The 20,480-nt window shown below is 37.5% G+C and overlaps 1 protein-coding gene across 1 annotated transcript in view; it reads right to left on the bottom strand.

Annotated features, from left to right (window-relative positions):
* The window catches only part of cntnap5a (contactin associated protein family member 5a), a 76,072-nt gene extending 56,058 nt beyond the window's left edge, over positions 1-20,014 (bottom strand). The window contains exon 1 of the mRNA XM_065251513.2: positions 19,766-20,014. Within this exon, the coding sequence (XP_065107585.1) occupies positions 19,766-19,841 (76 nt within the window). The 5' untranslated portion in view covers positions 19,842-20,014. The remainder of the gene's footprint in view (positions 1-19,765) is intronic.
* Between the last annotated feature and the right edge of the window lie 466 nt (positions 20,015-20,480).

Raw genomic sequence — 20,480 nt, forward strand, 5'->3', positions numbered from 1 at the left:
GCGAAGTTTAGGAACCTTTATTTAGCGCATTTGAATTAGTTAGTGCAGCATGAGTTTAATCTATTATAAATAGATGCTTTACTGAGCTTAAAACTTTAAGCTGCCATACTTGTTGTAAATACCCATTAAGACTAATTAAGTCAAGGAAAACATCTTAAGCTTAAGTTTAAATTGATCAGTATTATGTGGTTCATCTGATGTTTTTATAAGAAATGTACCTGGAGAGCTCTGTGCTTGATAACAAAATTGAGATAAGCTATTCTTTGACAAAAAAAAAAAATAAAAAAAAATAATGACCAAACACACACAGAGACCATAGCACTTAGGACTACATGAAACACAACAAGAGTAACAATCAATTAACAATTTAACAGGGAGCTACACTGCGACCAAAATGGTCGCATATGCGACCTTTTGAACTGCCGTTGCGACCCTAATTTTTAATGGGTCGCAAATGTGCTACCTAATGTTTTAGACCGGCCATTCCCAAACTGTGGTCCGCGGACCACTAGTGGTCCGTGAGGGTACTGCAGGTGGTCCGTGAAAAGGCAAAATAAGAATATGTATATTTTAATATACAAACTCGTTCATATTTTGGGCGAACGTGTACTGCTGCCTAATAAACGTTACTGTGAACTCATTCATTCTGGTGCCTGTGAACGGCACGCTCTCTCAGTTTAACGTCGTTCAATAGGGTGCCAGATTTGTATATTCTTCCAGGCGAAAACCCGACTAAAACACACTGTAAACAGGCCTTAATGTGTAGCGGAAAAAACACCCAATCTGGCAACACCGCCACCACTCGGTGTTCACCAGTCACGCTGCATGCGTCATCACAACAACACAGACGCTCCTGAAATTCCTGCCGTGCAACTCAAATAGTTTAACATTAAATAACATCATATTTGTCCTAAATCGTTAACGATTAACATAAGCTGCTAACGCATATTCCGGATCATGAAATAGATTTTGACTAAGCTCACGCTATTTAACGTGCACGTGTGGTGTGCAATACCTGCGAGTTGTCATACACGCAATGCCTCGCAGCGCTCACCCGGGGTGCGACCCCCACCCGACTAGCCTTCTTAAGGTATGTGTAAGCAAATACTAAAATTAAAAGACAGTCAATGCTAATGTAAACCCTGGTTGGATAAGGATTTAAAGTTGGACATAAAGATGGAATCTGACGCATTTAGCTTCAGTGTTAAAACTGATCAAATAATTGCTGTCTGTGGTGGTTCTATATGGGCTATAATGGCAATCATTTAAAAAAAATAATATGGGAAAAAATAACTATAAATTAGTTCATTTTTGGAACTGTGACCTAGTTTAACATTTTCAAATATGAACTATGAACTGAACTAGTTCATTTTAAAATTTGTGAACTGTGAACTAAACTAGTTCATGTAGAAAGTGAACTTTCCCAACACTAAGAATATGTATATAAATAATAATGATATAAGGTTAAGAAACCTGTTGTACTGATGTGATGACCAGTTATAGTTTTAGTGCTAGTAAGACTATTTAGAGGTGCAGATTAATTCAGGACTTTGTGTGGACATATTTTATTATTATAAAATATTATTAGTAATATAAGGTGGTCCGCGAAAATTCTTGATTACAAATAGTGGTCCACACACACAAAAAGTTTGAAAACCCCTGTTTTAGACAATATGCTATGATTTACTATGAGAATTTATTAAAACAGAAATGTGGATCTTAAGAATACGTTTTATAACGTGCTCTGAGCCATCAACACGTTGGCTTCATTTTGCGTGAAAGCACGTCGTGTCTCTCCCTATCAGTGTGCGTTTGCATGCTCAGCTGTTTCTCAATGAATTGGGTGGGACGCGACGCAAGCGCAGTGTCTTCCATGTTTCTGAACTTGAGCAGAGGCTTTCTTCACTGAGGACGCGGGACTCGTATGGTTCCGGGTTTATATTTTAAATGGTCTGTCGGGTCCGGTTAGGTCCTAGTTTAATTACTTTGGGTCCCAAGTCTGATTAATGTTTTGTTTATAACCCGAGTCGATCGGAAAACGTCCATGAGCGCTACCGCGCTAAAGCTCGAGTGCAGTTTCAGCGTGCCTCCGGTTTCTATGGCGAGGGTTCTTGTTACGACCACGCGCTGCTTTTTCTTTCTCACATTTTTTTAATAATCTTATTATTAATTAACCATATATTTTCTTAAACCATATCCATATTAAGTTTGGACAGAGATTGTAGCAAAAAGCAATGCTAATGTCAAGCCAATTGCACTGAACGAGCAAAGCAATGTAAAGTCTGTCACCGGGACAGCAAGTTAGACTTTTAAATCTGAAATAATGAGTGGATTAAGCTTTTTAAATCGGCAAGAGAGAAATAGAAAGATAGAGCAGAAGCAGCAAAAGTGCCTTTCTAATAGAAATTATAACCATTATAACATCAGTCATAACATCAGTCACATTTATAATCTATAGACCTGCACTGTCTATTAATATACTATACATAGTATTGTATTATATTGAGTTTGATAAAAGGGGTCTAATTGCTTCATATATCAGTGCAAAAACAGTAAGTCTTTTCGTGGTGCTTTGACAAACAGTGTCAGCTTTTGTGAAATATAATGTGAAATTAATATTAATTTTCAATGAATCAAATTATTGTGTTGTGTCACACATTATTAGTTCTACATCACATGTATAGTAGACCATTATTTGTCAGTGGGTAATAATTGCCCTTTTCACCGGCTACCACCACCGAGTAAATTTCAGATCTGTGGGAAACACTGCAACGTTTAAGAAAACAAGGCGGCATGTGGTTTAAAAGATGGCAAGTAAAATAAAAAGCATATCTGTATGCAATACAGTTTCATTATTGTTCATTATTATCCAGAGCGCCTTAATATAACTTGAAAAAAATATGTGCGACCAAATCATATTTTGCGCCAGTAACTGAAAAAGTTGGTAGCGCAAGTGCCACCGGTGGAAAAGGTTAGTGTAGTTCCCTGTTTAAGATAAGGAACAAGCCCATCCCCATCAAATCACAAGTCAATAAGTAATTAAATAACAAAATCAACAACAATTCTAAACAACTAGATAAATGGTCAAACATTACATCTATATCAATTATTCATGCCCCAGTGCACATTGGGAAAAGGGTTAATGCCCCATTAACAGAATCACTTTTTAGTGTTGCCTAACTTGGAAAAAAGTTTTAAATGGGTGATCTAAATCTATTTCATGCATTCTGACTATTTGGATGTGGCGGCATATCACCATAATTCATTAAAATTCATTCATTGAGAAATCAAGCATTTGCACGATTAATCGCCCTAGACATACATTTGAGTATTTCTGTCCCAAATGTACTTCACCAGGGTTCGTACAAGTTTCAGAAAGTTTTTTTTCACATGACAGATGCATAAGTAACAATCTTGCATTATTTCTTTTGTGGGCAATTTCAGTGCTGGAAGTACAGTGGAAGTCCTTATATGGGCACTTTACTCAGAATAGCAAACGCACACACCAACCAAGAGCTGATGCGAAATCAGCGTCATCAGAGAAGTGTGTTTTTGTTTGTGAGGGAAATTTAAGCTTGTGAACCCAGCATTATGGAAACAATGGATAATTTGTCTTTCCAGGGTTGCAATTTAATTGTGTATGTGTGCTTGTTTAAAGCTGGATTTTGTTGAGATGGGGGAGTCCAAACTAGGTTATTAGTCACAGGCGGTAAGTAAAACTGCATCAAATGTATGTGTTTTGTTGGCAATGAGCATTTTGATTTTTGTTATGGAACAGTTGGCAAACAAACAAAAATCACATTAATGGTCATGATAAGCAAATTATTGTTTTGATTTGCAAAGTTCTTTACTTAATCAAGGAATGGCTTTACAGTATACCTGTAATCATTAAAGGATGCAGAATGTTTACTTGCGACTGCAAAACATGCTTCTGATCTTCTAAAAGTTCCAATATATTCGGTCATATTACTGCACAAGCTTATGAGAGCACTTTAGAGGCAAAGACAAGAATCTTTCAGAGGAAGCCTGGTGGCTCTGCACATCTCTGTGTGCTCGTAAAGCGCAGTTTGGGATTACTGTGCCTCCAGCGTGGAGTGGCAGATTATGAGTACAGAGATCTGTGCCTGTGAGCACTCACAGACCACTGATCCGGGATCAGGCAGAGCAGCAGATCTCCCCATTGTTCCATGTCTCTATGCCAAAGCATGGCAAGAAACTTTAATCTGGTGTAGAGCAAGTGAGGACAGTCAAAACTGGCAGCCAAGCAATTACAATAATCACTGCATCCCAGCCATCTGTGAGTCAAAAGCAGTGTTCATTTAGTAAATCCATTTGGTTTTTAAATTGTGACCATAACAGGCAAGTGGGAGTTGAATAATGCTTTTAGCTCAATGATGAAACACAAGGGCGGAGTGCAGATGAGGTAAAATTATTTCATATTGCTGCAAAAAGCTTCAGTGTGACCTGACTTGACTACACTCAGATCATGTATATGAACAGATGTCTGTAATACTGATTTAACACTCGAATGAAGAGGATCAGGCTGTGTTCATATATCTGAGTATCTTATTTCCCTGTCGTGTCTATTACCCATCAGCTGTAATACATTAGAGCTCCTCATGGATTATGCCTCAGCATTTCTGTGATATTGTTACATGGCCCCATTTAAATACTTGTTTTGGTTGTTTACCCTTTATATTTCCGAGACTTTATCATTCTTTATCATACTTAGGGCCAGATTTACTAAACAGGGCAAATTAGCGCATGAGCGCAATTCCAAAATTGCGCTGATGGGAGTGGTGATATCTGCGGGTTATTTACTAAAAAAGCGCTAATTAAATAACACAGGCGCAACAGCTGATTTCCATAATGACCAACCAATCTACTAAGAGCAGCGCAAATTAGCGCATGGTTGCAAATAAGCAGAGATGATGCTCCTGCAGGTGCATGTGATATACAGGCCGATAAATAAAGGCAGAGAGACGCGTGAACTTATCTGGTAAAATGATCCTGGAAATCCTCTCCCTTCTACCATGCAGTCTCTGATTTCTGCGATGTCTCCTCCTAGCAACAACAATTGCAGCCATTTCGAGCGCAAAATGATTTAAGACATGCTTTTTTTCGGCGTTAAATAGTCGCGCAAATGCCATACATAACACATGCGCAAACATTAGTAAATCGCGTTGCGTGAATCATTTAAATAGTCTCCTCCCAAAATGTTTGCGTCTGAAAGGGAAACTCCTAGAAATGCATATGCAATCAGGTCAGTCGCAAAAAGAACTAGACCACACCTTTTCAGCGCTAATGATCCACTGCGCGTCTTTAGTAAATTCCGACATCGCTATTTACCGCCAAAATGATGGTTTACGCTGGCGCAAGCGCTTAGTAAATCTGGCCCTTAATAAGTTCTATTAAATAAATACAAAATATTATTCATGTTGACAAAAAACACTGTACTGTAGCTTGCTGGACAATTTGACAAAACAAAATATTTCAAATCAGGCTCTTTCAAATTATTATAGTTATGGTTTTCATGGATGTTTTTGAATCTGTGTTTCTCCTGAGATTTCTATATACTTAAAGTCACAATATGTCATACTTTTGCTTTAAAATATACAACAATAACTAGCACAGTTTTAACCAGCACTCTGCCTCGTCCAAAGGTTTACAGAGTCATGCCCGGGTCAACCTCGGTTTCCGCTTTTGCTGCCACACAGAAACCATAGCTGTGTTTGATTTCATGTGGCATTGCATAGATCAATTGGTATGTGACATCAAAGTATCCCGAGGGCAATGAAAATGAAATATTGTGCCTTTAAACATTAAAGAACAAATGTGCAGTTGTGTTATATTTTCTGCAATATTTTAACAGAAACCCTTATTCACAAAATAACCACAATACAGTTTAACTAAAGAGCACGTATTTTTCTTTTCATGATTGATTTTGCTGTCTAAGTGTGTGTTAGTACATTTTTACAATCTGAACACATTGTTTTACTGCAAATACACAAAAAAACATTCTTTGTAGCAACGTAATAGGGGCTCTTCAAATAATAGTTTTTAATTTTATTGCAAACATGCATTCTTTCTATTTAAAGCAGGCTTCACCACCTGTCACTCTGAACAGACCTGCAAGATCAGGAATTGCATTGTACAAATTAGATTAATCTCTAATTTTGTGAGCGTTTGCACCATTATCTCATTATCATAATACCATTAGTGAATCTGTCACTAAAATAATGCAGACTGTGCATGCAAAAAATCTGTGTAACAGTGGGTGCAATTCACTCTTACTGGATTCCCACCCTAATTGTCAAATGGGCCCTATATAATAATTTGTTTTTGTTACCAACCTAATTGTATTACCTTAATCTCAATGGTGTCAATCATAGGGATAATAGGATGAGCATAAATAGCTTTCTCGCTCCTATACTTGGGAAATGTAAACTCTCAATATGTGATTCTATCAGCATGCCGAGAGCGAGTTATTCATCTTTAACAGCACTGACTCTCACTGTCACAGACTACAGCACAAACAGATGCTGGCTGAATTCATTACATATGAATTAGTCAGCACATTAACAAGGACACTTCTGGTCACCACCATGTCAAAAAGCGTCTGACTGTGTCAGTCTTTTTCTGCAGGTCTGACTCAAGGTCACCAAGAAGTCAAAACTCATCTTGTTATCCTAAATTTGCTGTGGCACTGTCCCAAATGTTACACTTGTAGAATTGCCACTGGCAGTCTGTACTGGGGTGGGCTACATGTTGGACTCCTACACTACAGTTTACAGTATGTGGCATAAGTGTGCACTTAGAAAGGACCACAGGAACTTAAGGCAAGGTTTGGATAGGTTGTGCATGCACTTACAGGAGAATGTCTGGATCCCAGGAGATGCATTGCACTTTGTTGCAATGCACATGGGTCGAACATCTGTGTACATGTATGAGGGAAATAAACTATGCTTCAGAGAAAAAATAGACTACTTATCGGCTGTGAGTCCTGCATAAAAGTGTCTAAAACGGGTGGATTGTGACATTCCTAAAATTCACGGATGGGGATACGGGCGGATAATTAACGTGCGTGGGGGTAGTAGCGAGAATGAAATATGTGCAATATTTGCATGTCTAAATTACCATTAAATGCGCAACATATGACACCCATCACGTCACCACCACTGCGACAGTGCGCGACTTTTGTTGATGCTTCTCATTAATAGGTCTATTTGTGTATAGTTATCAGGTTCCATAGCCTATTTACTGTAGGTGCTGATGGTAGGCTACTTGAATGGCGCAAAACAAAGCCACTTTACTTTAGCCTGTTTCATAAGCCCATTTATGACGCTGTTGTGATGTTGAGAGATGTTCACTTTTATCCAAAGTGAAATACACTGCACTAGTGTATACATTTTATGTATAAGTGTTTGTTCCCTGTGAATCAAACTATCACTACAGGTATTAACATTAGCCAACTTCAAAAAGTTTGTGTTTGGTGTAGCAGCATAAACCAGCCTTGGGCTAATGCTTAAATGGTAAAGTGGGACAGTATTCGTTTACTTTAACGATGACGAAAGCTTAAGAAATTCTATAAATGATGCATTCATTTTCGTGCTCTGTTTAAAGGAGCTATTAGCAGACTCAGTAACAGTGTTGACAGGTTTGCTGTGAAGTCTGTACTTCCTCCTCTACAGTTTTAACAATGAATGATAAGTTCAGTTCTTTTAGCTCATTGCTGTCACTGACATTGTACCAGCAAAATCTACCAACAGTGTCAGTCTACTTTTAGGTCAAGTGATTAGACGCAGCAACACTAGATGAAAAATAAGGAGAGAAAGGCTTAACTGGTAGAGCTTAACATTACGCCAACGCAAAGTTTGTATACCCTCTAAGTCTCTTTGTATAAAATTGTCTGCTTAACACATATGTGTAAATCCATGTTGTTTTTAGTAGGATTACACAGCAACAATTGCCAGCTTAATTCACTTGTGCCTGTACCAGGAAAGCATTGCTGGATAATAGCCAAGGAATGTTGGTGATGTTTTTTTAAACAGCTGTGTGGCCACTGTAACTAATATTTTTGGATCAGGGGCCTCATTTATAAAATGCTTCGTAGAAACCATCCTACATTTGATCTTACGATCATTTATCAAAAATGCGTACGTGTAATGGTGCATTCCCACCAGCTGCAGTAGAGGTGGTAAAAACGCCCAATTTTCATCTAGTGTTGCTGCGTCTAATCACTTGACCTAAAAGTAGACTGAAAAATTGTTGGACACTTGAACATTTGAGTTCACTCACTTCATTCGCACGTGAAATTCTAGTCATTCGAGACATTCACGTGGAAATTTGCATCATGGTAGGTACTTCTGCGACTCCGCCACTCCCTTCGCTTCCTGTAATCATGCCTGTAATTACTACAGCAAGGTCCTGATTGGTTGACGAGGCACGGAAAACCGTCAAAGTTCAGATTTATCGACCCCAAATTTCACGCGGCAATGCTCAATTCGAGCAGAACGCGCTATCCGTGCCTTCTGTGTGTACCACGCCGCAGGATCCCTAATGGTGTCTTTGCATTGACTTAAATATAAATCACCCATGCTTGCCGCCTCTACCGCGGCTGGTGTAAACGCAGCATAATTCATAAACTGAACATACGTGCAGAAAACGCGAGTACCCCTTTCTTTCAGATGTGAAATTTATAAATCGCAAATAATCTTGAACTTGTGCGCAGCTGAGCAGTTTCAGATCTCCGCCTTAAAACGATGCCTAATTAATGTCATATAAAAGAGCGCTTGTCAATGTTTAAACCCAATTTCGAGCAGCAAGAATGGCTTATATTTCCAAAAACCTGCAGCAATCAGACAAGCAAAAGTGCGTACATCTGCTCAGACCTTTTCCACGTCAAAGAAAGTTTTAATAAATATGGACTTTGCCGTGGACTTTTGCGTACTTTACGATCAAATCTGTGCGTACGCACGCTTTATAAATGAGGCCCCAGCTGTTTGACCTGATGTATGGAGTAATGACAAAACAGATGCTTAAAGACGCTCTAAGCGAATTCACGCATTTAGACCATAAAACATTTTTTGTTACATACAGCAAACATCTCCTCACTATCTGCTTGCTGCCTGTCCGCTTATCAAACTGTAAAAAAACACGATCTCTTTAGACAGCCCAGGCTCTACAAACTTTAATATAAACACAGTGGCCAAACCTGCACCACGAAAACAAAACAAAGTGTTCCAGCCAATAAACGCCAAGAAGGATTTGGGGGTTGGGTTTGGGCGCGTTCATGAAAGCACGGAAGAGAGGGGGAGGGGGATGAGTTAACTACGCTCAGTTTGTTTGAAAACGCATTTCAAAAATCAACACACAGATTCGCTTAGAACGCCTTTAACTCTTTCTCCGCCATTTTGTCTGGCTCCTTCTGTATTACGTGACTTTATTCATCTTCGCTGTGAAACCTCTGTGAGATCTACCAGACTATCACTTATGAGTGATTGTCTGGTTCCTTTTCGTCGTTCGGCATTTGGACTATCATCTTTCGCATCAAAAGCCACTAAACAGTGGAATGCCCTACCAGAGGAAATTAAAGGGTGTAAAGCTCATGTTTCTTTTAAATTGAAGTTAAAATCTTTTTTAAAAATGAACCAATTATGTAATCATTGAGACTGTTGTAGTTAAACTGTTTGATCAATTTATTTATGGCCCTGGCAGTATGTGTGTATGTATTTATTATATGTGAATATAGGTATTGTTTGTGTAATGTTATGTTAGTGTTGACCTGCCAGGGGGACTACGGATGAAAATTAAGCCTCGGCTAAATCCGGTACAATACATGAAATGAAAATTTTATGTTAAAAATTGTGCATGGTCCCATTATAAATAAATAAATAAATGAATGAATTTTCCGCTTTCCGCAATACCTCTATTATACAACCCGGAAGTAGCGCCTCACATGAAAAAGAAAGAACTCCGTATATGTTTTAAAGATCACTCTGAAACTGATCTCTATCTAAAGTCCTTCACATAAAAATTATTATCTCAGCTTTTTGCTCCAAATTGGATGTTTTTGAAGAAACCTACCCATATTTGAGAGGTGATAAAAAGAAAACTAATAACGGTAGAATGAAACGTTTTTTGTTTGTTTGTTTGTTTGTTTAAAGGAAGAGGGTCTGTTCTTTCATTTGATATATTGTTTGTTTATATATTTAAAGAAGAACATTTTCTGGAAGGCATTAAACTTTTGTGAAAATCATGAAAAATGCTGGCGCTGGCTGGCAACTTTTTTTTTAAATGCTGGCAGGGGAAAGAGTTAAGGCACAGTATTTACTGCCCCAGAAGACAGCATGAGAACTCCATTCCAAAGGCAACCCATATACACACTTGACCTTCTCATGTAGATTGCACAAAAAAAACTTTTAGTGACAGACATGCATGATCAAGCCTAATAGAGGCATCGCTCAATGTCTTAATATGTTATTCCTTTTCAGTGATTCTAAATAGAAAAATGTAGCAGGGCTCATGAAAGATTTACCCCTCTTGCAAAGTCAACGATAACTGCCATTCATTAACAGTGTGCTCTTTATATAGTTTTAGAATTGTCTCTTTAAAATATAATTTTAATATACATTATTTATATTGCAAGACCGCTCAGTGTGTCAATAAGATCTTGGCACATATCATATGTCACACACTAGCAGGCAATCATACAATATTTTTTTCGTTTTTATCAGTGACATTGCAGAGTCATATTTAAAGAGGCTTATGCTAAGTCTGTCATATTTGCTAGAAAACTACAGGAGCCCTATTGTCAAGACAACGGCTAAATTGATCAGGAGAAGGTCACCCATCAGGAAACCTGGCCAAGTTAATTTTTAGCATCACCCAAGCTGTTGATGAGGCTCTCGCAAAGGCTGTAAAACAGCATGTTACACCCTATGAGCACTGCTGCTCATAATTAAAGACAGCCAGACCTCAATACTGCCAAGTATTTCAAGATGTTCAGAATACAATAAATGAATTTACACTGGGGTCAAGTGTAAGATCACACTGAAAACTCTGCTTCAACATCTAAATTGAAGGTAAAAACAACGTTTTGTAATGCAGGTATTACCACATATAAGAAAACTTTTATATTCTCAACTTTATCAGATCGAAGTCAATGCCAGGTCTAAAGCATGTTGTTATTCATGCAGTGGATGCAATTCCTACTTTTTAAGATGGCCTGTTAAGAAGTAGGGTGCTTTGGATTAAAAGAACCTGCTAAAATGAATGTAATAGTAAAATTGTAAAAAATTAAATAGTACTTTACACATTTTTTAAATAAGCACATTTAAACTGCTCAAATATGTTTTTAAGCTATAAATTTGAAAACTAGATTTTTACTGAATGTCTGCTTTCAGTAAAGCCTGCTTTCTTTCACATGGCTGCTTTTTGGCTCCTATCATTTTACAGCATTATTTGTCAGCATTTCCTCCTAATGGTTTTTGAACAGGCGTTATTCTGTGGCCTCTGTTCACAGAGCTGTACAGGAGATTGGCATCCCTCTGTCCATAATTAGACAGCCTGCACTTCACCAAAACAAATACTACTCTACAAAGAGATGTGACTCAATAATGTCATCAAATTGCTTTCTGTCTTCCAGCTAAGATTTCTATTTTCTGTCCGTCTTTGTTCCAGAAACAAATCCGATGTTTCAGGTAGGTGTGCTGCCTTTTCATGTATTATTTGTCATCTAAAAGAGAACGGTGATTACAAATAATAACTCTATAATGTGGATCACGATGAACATGATGTTAAAAAATAGTCTTGATTTTTTAAATATAGCTGATGCTTGAGATGTAAAAGATGAGATAGGTTTAAATGAGAACACTGCCGTACTTCTGAAGAAGCTCAAAAAGATGAATGAATGAAACAAGAAACCCGGCAACACAGAAAGATCAAATACTGTACGCTGAGTGATGTATGGCAGAATTCAATACAATTTTCTGTTATAAAGCACAGACCTTGTGATGGCAAGATCTTCAGAAAATTCGAAAATCTACAGTATTGGAATGAAAACAAATCAGGCCTTCGGAGATGTACGTTTGGGGGGGGGGCTGTGTTGAGGTTGCAAGAGTTATAGCTTTCTCACACGGATAAGAGAAAGAATCAGATGAAGAATCCAAAAAAATACACAGAAAACTGTTATTTTCTGTAAAATGAATCTCACATGTCTGCCGCTATAGCGAACATTATGAACTTTTCGGCATGTTGCATTTTATTGATGTATTTGTATTTTTTTCATTTACACTTTATTACCTTCACATGTTTGCTTCACAAAATTGCTTTAAAGGCAGTAAAACAGGTAAAACGTTTACTTTTTATTTAAGCATTTAGTTGACAACATTAAAAGGAAATCACGTCTGGATTACAGCACTCACAAGACTTCTATGTGTAGACTTTGTTGCATTTAGGAGCAAAGCAAAAATATTTTACCCAAGATGCGTCACTGCTATTGCTATGAATGAGGAAGATCACAAGGGTCAATATGGCCTCAGTCCCACCTTCCAGTCAAAGGAGTCAACCATTAATGAATGACATCCTTACAAACACGGCGGCACAGTGATGCAAAAAGACTTTGAGCAAAGTTTGCATAAACTGTCTGAATGTTATGATGTCATTACCTTCTTCTGACATCCTGGTATTACATTCATAGTTACAATAACAAAACTCATTAAAATTAAGTGATTTTCCTACATGTTAAGTACAAAAAAATTTTTTACAGCCCGTCAGTTCTAAGCAGACCGCAAGCGCTGGTATTGGTCCACCAAAACCCCTCCCGTCAGGTAAAAAAATTACGTCATAGGTATTTCCGTTTGCGACGGTGAAAACAAAGATGAGCCAAGTTGAGGAGTGATTTAACTCAAACTGCAACAAAAGCCGCTGTTTATTTACTTCCATCATTGCTGGTCTTCCTAAATCATACACAACAAGTTGCTGTTCTTCTTCGTTTGTGGGTTAACTTTTCAAGCTTCTTCTTGCTGCTACTGTGGTTACACACGTGGATACTGCAGCTGTCTGCGTGTGTGTTTGCACGTCGACGTGGATGGCCACGCAAAAGTATAAATGAAAACCGACGCGGAACCTACACCGTCGCGGCTATGCCGTAGGACCTACGCACAGCTATAACGAGCCCTTAACTTTAATAGACTATTATTTTAAACACTTTTCCCTCACTATAGCATTCTAGTGAAACGTGGCGCTGGGTTACTTTAAGTATTGTTGCTTGACTCGTGATGTGATTTCTATAATTGTTATTCTCAAAGCAGCATCAACCCCTGCCTTGACATCACTCCTAAGGCTACAGATCATCGTTAACCCGCTATGTTAGACAGGGTGAGGGAATGCCTGAGGTTATTGTCCTATGAGCTTCTGGTGAATATCACATCAGGGGAAGTGGATCTTCTGTTACAGGATGCTGACAGTTGGGCCATTTCCAGCCCATCGCCCAGATGGCAGGGCACATGCTCTGCCCCCGGCTGGCTTATGGAAATGTCACAAGAATGGCATTTGAAACATAATGAAAAAGAAATGCAGGACATGCAGGTGTGCGCTTTATATTTTTGCTGATGCTCTATCTTTTATCCTCTTTGTTTGAGTGTAAGCCTGCAGTGAACATGACACTACACAGCAGACAGTCAAACCACATCATAGAGTCTAAGAGCTTCAACATTACAATGTAGATTCAAGATAAAACAGGTTGCTAACACAGACATATTATTTATGGGATCACAGTTTTCGGAATTTTCAAAACACATTCATTTCGGTTACAAAGTTTTAAACATGTTCTTTAATTCTCTCTTTATGTTTTGATCAGGTTTTACGAAAATGTTTTTTTTAAAAAGTCATCGGGAGTCTCAGCTTTACAAATGCCATTTGGAAACTCTTTTCTTTGGAAACTGGCAAGAAAAATCTTTTAAATATAATATATAGTATATGGTGTAGTGGAAGAGATCTGAAAGGAGAGCAGCACTTAAGTGGCATTTGTTTCATATTAGACGTTGTGTAAGCACACCTCCCACCCGATGCTTATTTAAATCAACCTTACAAAAAATATAATAATGGCCTTAAAGTTTAAATAATAATGTAGATAATATTACCGTACATTATTTTCATTTATATTTTGCATTTTATAGCGATTATTTTAAAACTATTTTGTAATAAAAAGCATGCATATACACTGTCCTCAATAATGAATCAGAGACCATAATGACCTTTCTTTAGAATTTACATGAAAACTTCAATACAAATCATCACAAAAGAAAAAACAAAGATCTTAAGAAAAAGAGAGAGCAGGGACCAAATTATGACATCCGGCTTTTGATAAATAAAAAACATTTTGACACTCAACGGCAGACTAAAATTCATGCATACATAATGTCAACAATTACATCCAATTTTTTCCCTGAAACAACCCACGCAAACTGACACCAAGTTACCTGTTAACCTCTACATGTCTTACGTGCATGTGAATCATGTCTTTAATTAGAAAGGAATAAACACACATGAAAGTGATTGCACATGTAATGGGTAATATTGTATAATCCTAACACTTTTACTAAGAGCTGTGACTGCGTGAAGACCTGTAATGTTTACCTGGCTCCAGCCCAAGATGCTTGGATGGGTTTCAGCCCTTTCTGCAACTGTACAAGTGGTTTACAAAATGGATGCAATTGCATGAATCTTTAAGGACAACGTATTGATGTTTAAATTGCTTACAGTAAAGTAAAAGAATGAAAACAGATAATTACTAACGCTAGATTATAAGGAGAGACAAATAACATAGAATGATTGTAAACTGTTCGAATGAACACAACAATACTGCTTTGTAATTGAGGGCTTTGAGGTTTCATTTTAGTTCGAGTTTTTCAGTCTATTTAAGATAATTTAATTATGTACAATTAAGTGTGTCTCATGTTGTTTTGTGTAGCAACCTAGTCATGGAGAAATCAAATTTATTGTGCATTTCCCTTAAATTACTCTGAAACTAAAAACTATGAAAGCTTTCTGTGCATCTCATTTGGACAATTGTGACCAATTGTTTTGAAAGTCTTACTCTCAAAAGGTTACTACAAAAGGTCACTACCTTACTATCCAACCCTGTGTCAGGAAATTACATACCTACCGTATAGGCACGAAATTTGTATTTTTTTTTCGCCTTTGTTTTTCCGCCTTTTTCCGTGAATGTAGCACGTATTTCTGTTTACGTGTCATTGTCACGTATTGGTTACTCAACTGTTTGTCCTATTTTTAAACCATTGTCGCTTTGGTTTAGTGTTAGATTTGGTGTTTGCATTAGGATGTCACTTTGACTATTAGTTTATACCTTTTTTCATGATTTATTTTTTTATATTTTCTGATTTTAAACAATTGCCGCCTGGCGTTAGGGTTAGAGTTGGGTTTGGGTTAGGATGTCATTTTATGTAAATCTAACCCTAAACCGAAGCGACCATTGTAAGAAAATACGTAAACAGTGAAACATAATGACATGTAAACAGAAATGCGTGATACATTCACGTAAAAAGGTGGAAAAACATGACAGTGTCACGGAAAAGACTCACAAATTTACAGGACTATAGGTACGTAATATCGTGATACTCTCAAAAAAATTACTAATAGTAAGGTTCCTATTGTTTAAAAGTAGCTTTGTTAGGCATTATTTAAAAGGATTTTGAAAGAACTACAAATCCTTAGTCAATTATTTTAACTGGTTTAAATAGAACCAAACAGATCTTGTATGGAATTTAAGGGATAATGTATACGTTGTTATCACAAAAATAAGTCCCGACAATGTGATCAGGTATGACATGAAGCGGTGGGTCTTGTATCACACGGCTTTTTACTTCATAAGTTAAGTAAGGAACATCAAATATTGATTTGAAATATTTAATTAGCTCATTTTTAACAAATGCAGACCTTCCGCGAGGAAAACATTCAACATTCAGACGTTCAAATGTCACAAACACCTACATTTTTTATTACATTTTTTGTGTAATATTAAACTGAACATGTCAAAATCGGCACTGCGCCACGTCGAGGACAACTCGGAGGTATCATACTCCGGAAGTGCACATTAAATAGCGCAAGCTTAGTCAGATAGCGTCTCCTCAAAATGCAAAATATATGTTAACAGCCAGTGTTAATCATTAAAGATTTGGGACAAATATGATGTTATTTTATGTAAAATTATGTGAGTGGCGCTTTGTGGCGCGACAGGGATTTGAGCAACTTCCTGGGTCGTTGGTGGGCGCCGCGGACAGGCGCCACCTGTCGGCGCCGGTGTGCATATACTCATAGAATAAAATGTGTTTAATTTTTTTAGAATTTTTAAATTTAACCCACTTTATGCTGTTGCATTTTGAAAGCAACACAATAAGAACTTCAAAAAAATATGTATTACTGTAGGTATGACAATATATGTTTACTGTAAAACGTACACGATCTGTATGCTGTAAAACAGGGTCTTGATTGTCTAAATTTAAAACATTTTCTGATTGTATTGTGAGAGCAGAAAAGATAGAGGAACATAAAAAATAGAAGATTTACCAGACAGAGAATAAAAGTTATATGTGTGCTTGTAAAGATAACTGCACTAAGGTAATGTTTGCAAGGAAACTTCATTCTCGTACCAGAAAAGTAATAAAGAAAATTTAAAAGTGGCGTTAACTGTAACAAATGCATAAAATCAAAAGTAATACCTCTATCAGATAATCTACAGTAGCAATCTCTTAATGCTGCAGGATCCACAACAAGGCAGTCTGATTTGGTCATAGGGGAACTACAAAAAGAGATTGAGATCATAACTGCAGACAAAGCACAAGTGTTGTCTATGGTCATCATTTTAGAAACCGACAGGTTGATGAAAATTTATATTTATGGCATTCAACTGAATCTTCACAGGTGAAGTATATACAATCTGCTGACTATCCACTAACTTGCTATACAAATAATTTTTGACCCGGCTTGACAGTATCAGTATTCAGCAAAATTCTTGTGAAACCTCTCTTATTCTGTAAACTGTATCTTCCTCCACAGACGTGAGGAAGCGGAAGATGCAGCGATAGGCTGATTTTGTCTGAATAAAAGCCCTGATTAATCAATCTTTTCATGCTCTGGTGCCCACACAGCATAAATCAGCATAGAGATGAAGTCAAGTTTATAATATGGACAACACTGTCAAAGCTCTTCGTAGCCTCTCACCTTTCAAGGTGATTTATTTTATCTGCTATAGTCTTAATGCAGCCATTTCTTCACATTCCAAGGTGCTTCAGCTCAATATCGTCACCCTTTGTCTTATAAGAGACTGTTAAACCAGTAGGCAATTTGGTTCTACAGTTGACAGAAAATTGAGTAGATCAAGCCTGCCCTAGCAGTGAACCAGTCATTTCCCATCCAACTCCAGCCAAAACTATTAAGGAGGAAACGGAAAACAATCTAGTACAGATTCCCTCCTCCTCAATTCCTGTAGGAAATCTGGTCATCTCCGCAGGAGAGCTCTCTTTAAAAGCCTTTGCATTTGACCTCATAAGAAAGTTGAAATAAATGACTCTATCATGCTAATGCCCGACAAGACTCTGCTCTCCCCCACTGAGAGGGGTGTTGTATTGAGAATGTTAAATCAGGTTGCCTATACCAGAAAAGCACTTTGACATGCATTCAGACTGAATAAATGTGTGTCCTGTTTGGGTCAATGCACACCATTTGCACTTCTAACTGTGTATGGGACAGCAGTGGTCTCAGACGTTTAGCAATACTTTTTAAGGTTCTGGAAGTGTTGAAACCATTTAATAAAAATGCAGCGTGATTTGCATTTTTATGCATATTACAATGCATTACAAGGTGTACATTTTATTAGTATGTATGTTCCTGGGGGAACAAACCCATGACCTATTCTACTAATGCAATGCACTAACAATTTCCATCTACCTATTTATCTATCTACAGTATCTATTGAGTTACAGGAACTGTGTAGTATAGTAATATTAAAAGGTAACATACAGCAACTGTACGCATGTAAAGAATATGCATATATCCTTTGTCATCGTCCTTCAAAGGGTTATTTATTCTCTTAATGGCTGTCCAGGTGGTGTACAATTCATCACGGTACATACTACAGATATTGAGAGATCTGCAGCGTGTTTGTCAGTCTCTCACATATTCAGGAAATTTGCTTTGCAAACTGTTTAAATAATTAATTGTCTGTGATTGACGTATCATTAATATTGCACCAAAAGACAAAGACCTAATTTTATTCTGCCTTTTGAGTGTAAAACCCATCACGCTGGACTTCTTAATATCATCTTGTCCACAGACAATGTCATGTTTCACAAAACCGAGTCCCTGGGCCCTGACTCCCTGTTTGCCGTAGTCAGGTGAAATAAGACTTTTATCTTGTGTCATGTTGGGACCCTCCAATGTCTAGTGGTCACAATAAAGGGATGTAGATGTTTTTCCAGGGACACTAGATCTGAAAGGACGTGCTCTTGTTATCCCTCTTTGAGAGCAGAGCCAGGGGCTCCTGAGAGAGACAGCAGCAACCATTATCTCTGTTACCTGACACAATTGACAAGGATATGATAGATCTCTAGCTATATTCTGGTGCCTCTGAGGTAAATATGAGAATATCCTTTTGCTGTCCTCAGTGTGGATTCATTGCATGTAAGTCGGTTGATCCCGATCCACAACACAACTTTCAAGCACTGCAGAGTCATGAATGATTGAGGAAGTTTTGGTTTATCTCTGTGGTAAATATGAGAATATCCTTTTGCTGTCCTCAGTGGGGACTCAATGCATGTAAGTCAATAAGAAGTTAAGTCATTAAGGAAGTTTTGATTCCAGATAATAAAGAAATGTAAACAATCCAGTCAAAATATTTTGAGATGATGTATTAAACCCACAGATGAGCCCTGCTAGTGTTCCTTTCCTTTTAGTACGGGTGACACATTTGCTTATCAAGTATTGGAAAATACACACATACAATGCCCATACAGTATTCAGGGGAAAGTCGCACTGTCCTACCCAACTCATATCATGTCTACAGGTGAGTCATACACTGTGAGGGGACCAACAAAGATTGACAAACATTTATGTGGATTGTTTAAAGCTAAGACTACATTCACTGGAGTGTGTTGAGGAATGTCAGAATAATGAAAACCAATAACAAGATGTCCATCTTAATATTATACCATTATAAAAATCTAGTGTAACATTATAATTCATAAAAAACAGCTGAAAGCAACACGTGCAATGTTTTTCTCTAAGTGATAAATAACGCGCTAACGTAAATGACACACGTCACGGGAATGTGTATATTAGCGCGTGAAATCAATTACAGTAAGAAAAATCTAACAGAATGTGTGTGACAAAGACTACGGTAAAAGTTTAAATGAAACTTTTTGACATAACAGTAACCACAACAATAAAAATCACATAAATATGGATTCATGTTGTTGACATCTTACGCCAATTTCATGGTAGCCGAACGACTAGCCTCGTGTCTTTTGTGGTTGTGTGAAATCACATCTTTCTCATTTTTGCATAATTCCGTGGACATTGTTGAGGATTTCTTAGATCAGGTAATGTTAAATTACTCAATAAATTACTAGCTATTTAATTATCTGCATTCAACGAATCTGAACTGTTTCGATGCTTTAACATCAAACGAGTCGAAAAAAGCAAGAAACTTCTAATATAAAAGCGCAAAGAACTGCATGGTACTTACGGTGACTGGCGCACATGGCTGAGCTGAAAACGGAGAGCAGCGTCAAACCGTAAGCCCATGACTTTGGCAACTGCATGTTTGTCCAGGTTGAATGGCAGTATATCCTAAATATGTATCCTAATAAATAAAGTCCAGTACGACTCGCGTGGTCTCTTTTCTCCTTGATATTTCAGCAGCTCGTGCCCCTTTCTCTCTCTCTTACCAGTGAGCAGCAGAACCGACACCAGTCGGGAAAGAAGCTCTTAAAGACACCCACAGCTCCCAAAACACCGTCAGCGTCATCTCTCCAACGCACAAACATACACAGACACTCATGCTTCCTCTAACACTATACCTCATTTTCCAAAACAACACTGTTTGTGCTCCAAATGCATCAGAAGCTAATCCCATATGAAAAATAAGTGTTTGGGGGTATACAGTGTGAAACAGTGTGGAAAACTGTAAGTAATTTTCATGTGGGCTTTTAGTTGTTAGTGAAACATTGTGTAATGTTTCAGCACCATGGACAGCTCCACTGACTCGACACGTGTTGTATGACCATAAAGGTACCATCCCAGTGACAGAAAAGATACAGTTTTGTACTTAACACTCTTAAAATGATTCCTAAAAGGTTATTTTTTAAACTGCATGGTTTCATTTAGAGGCTTTAACATGAAAATAAAATAAAGTGTTCATGGATACATTTTATACTGAAAAGTTGAGATAAAGATAAGAA

The sequence above is a fragment of the Paramisgurnus dabryanus genome, chromosome 15 (genome assembly GCF_030506205.2).
Source record: "Paramisgurnus dabryanus chromosome 15, PD_genome_1.1, whole genome shotgun sequence".
Taxonomy (NCBI): domain Eukaryota; kingdom Metazoa; phylum Chordata; class Actinopteri; order Cypriniformes; family Cobitidae; genus Paramisgurnus; species Paramisgurnus dabryanus.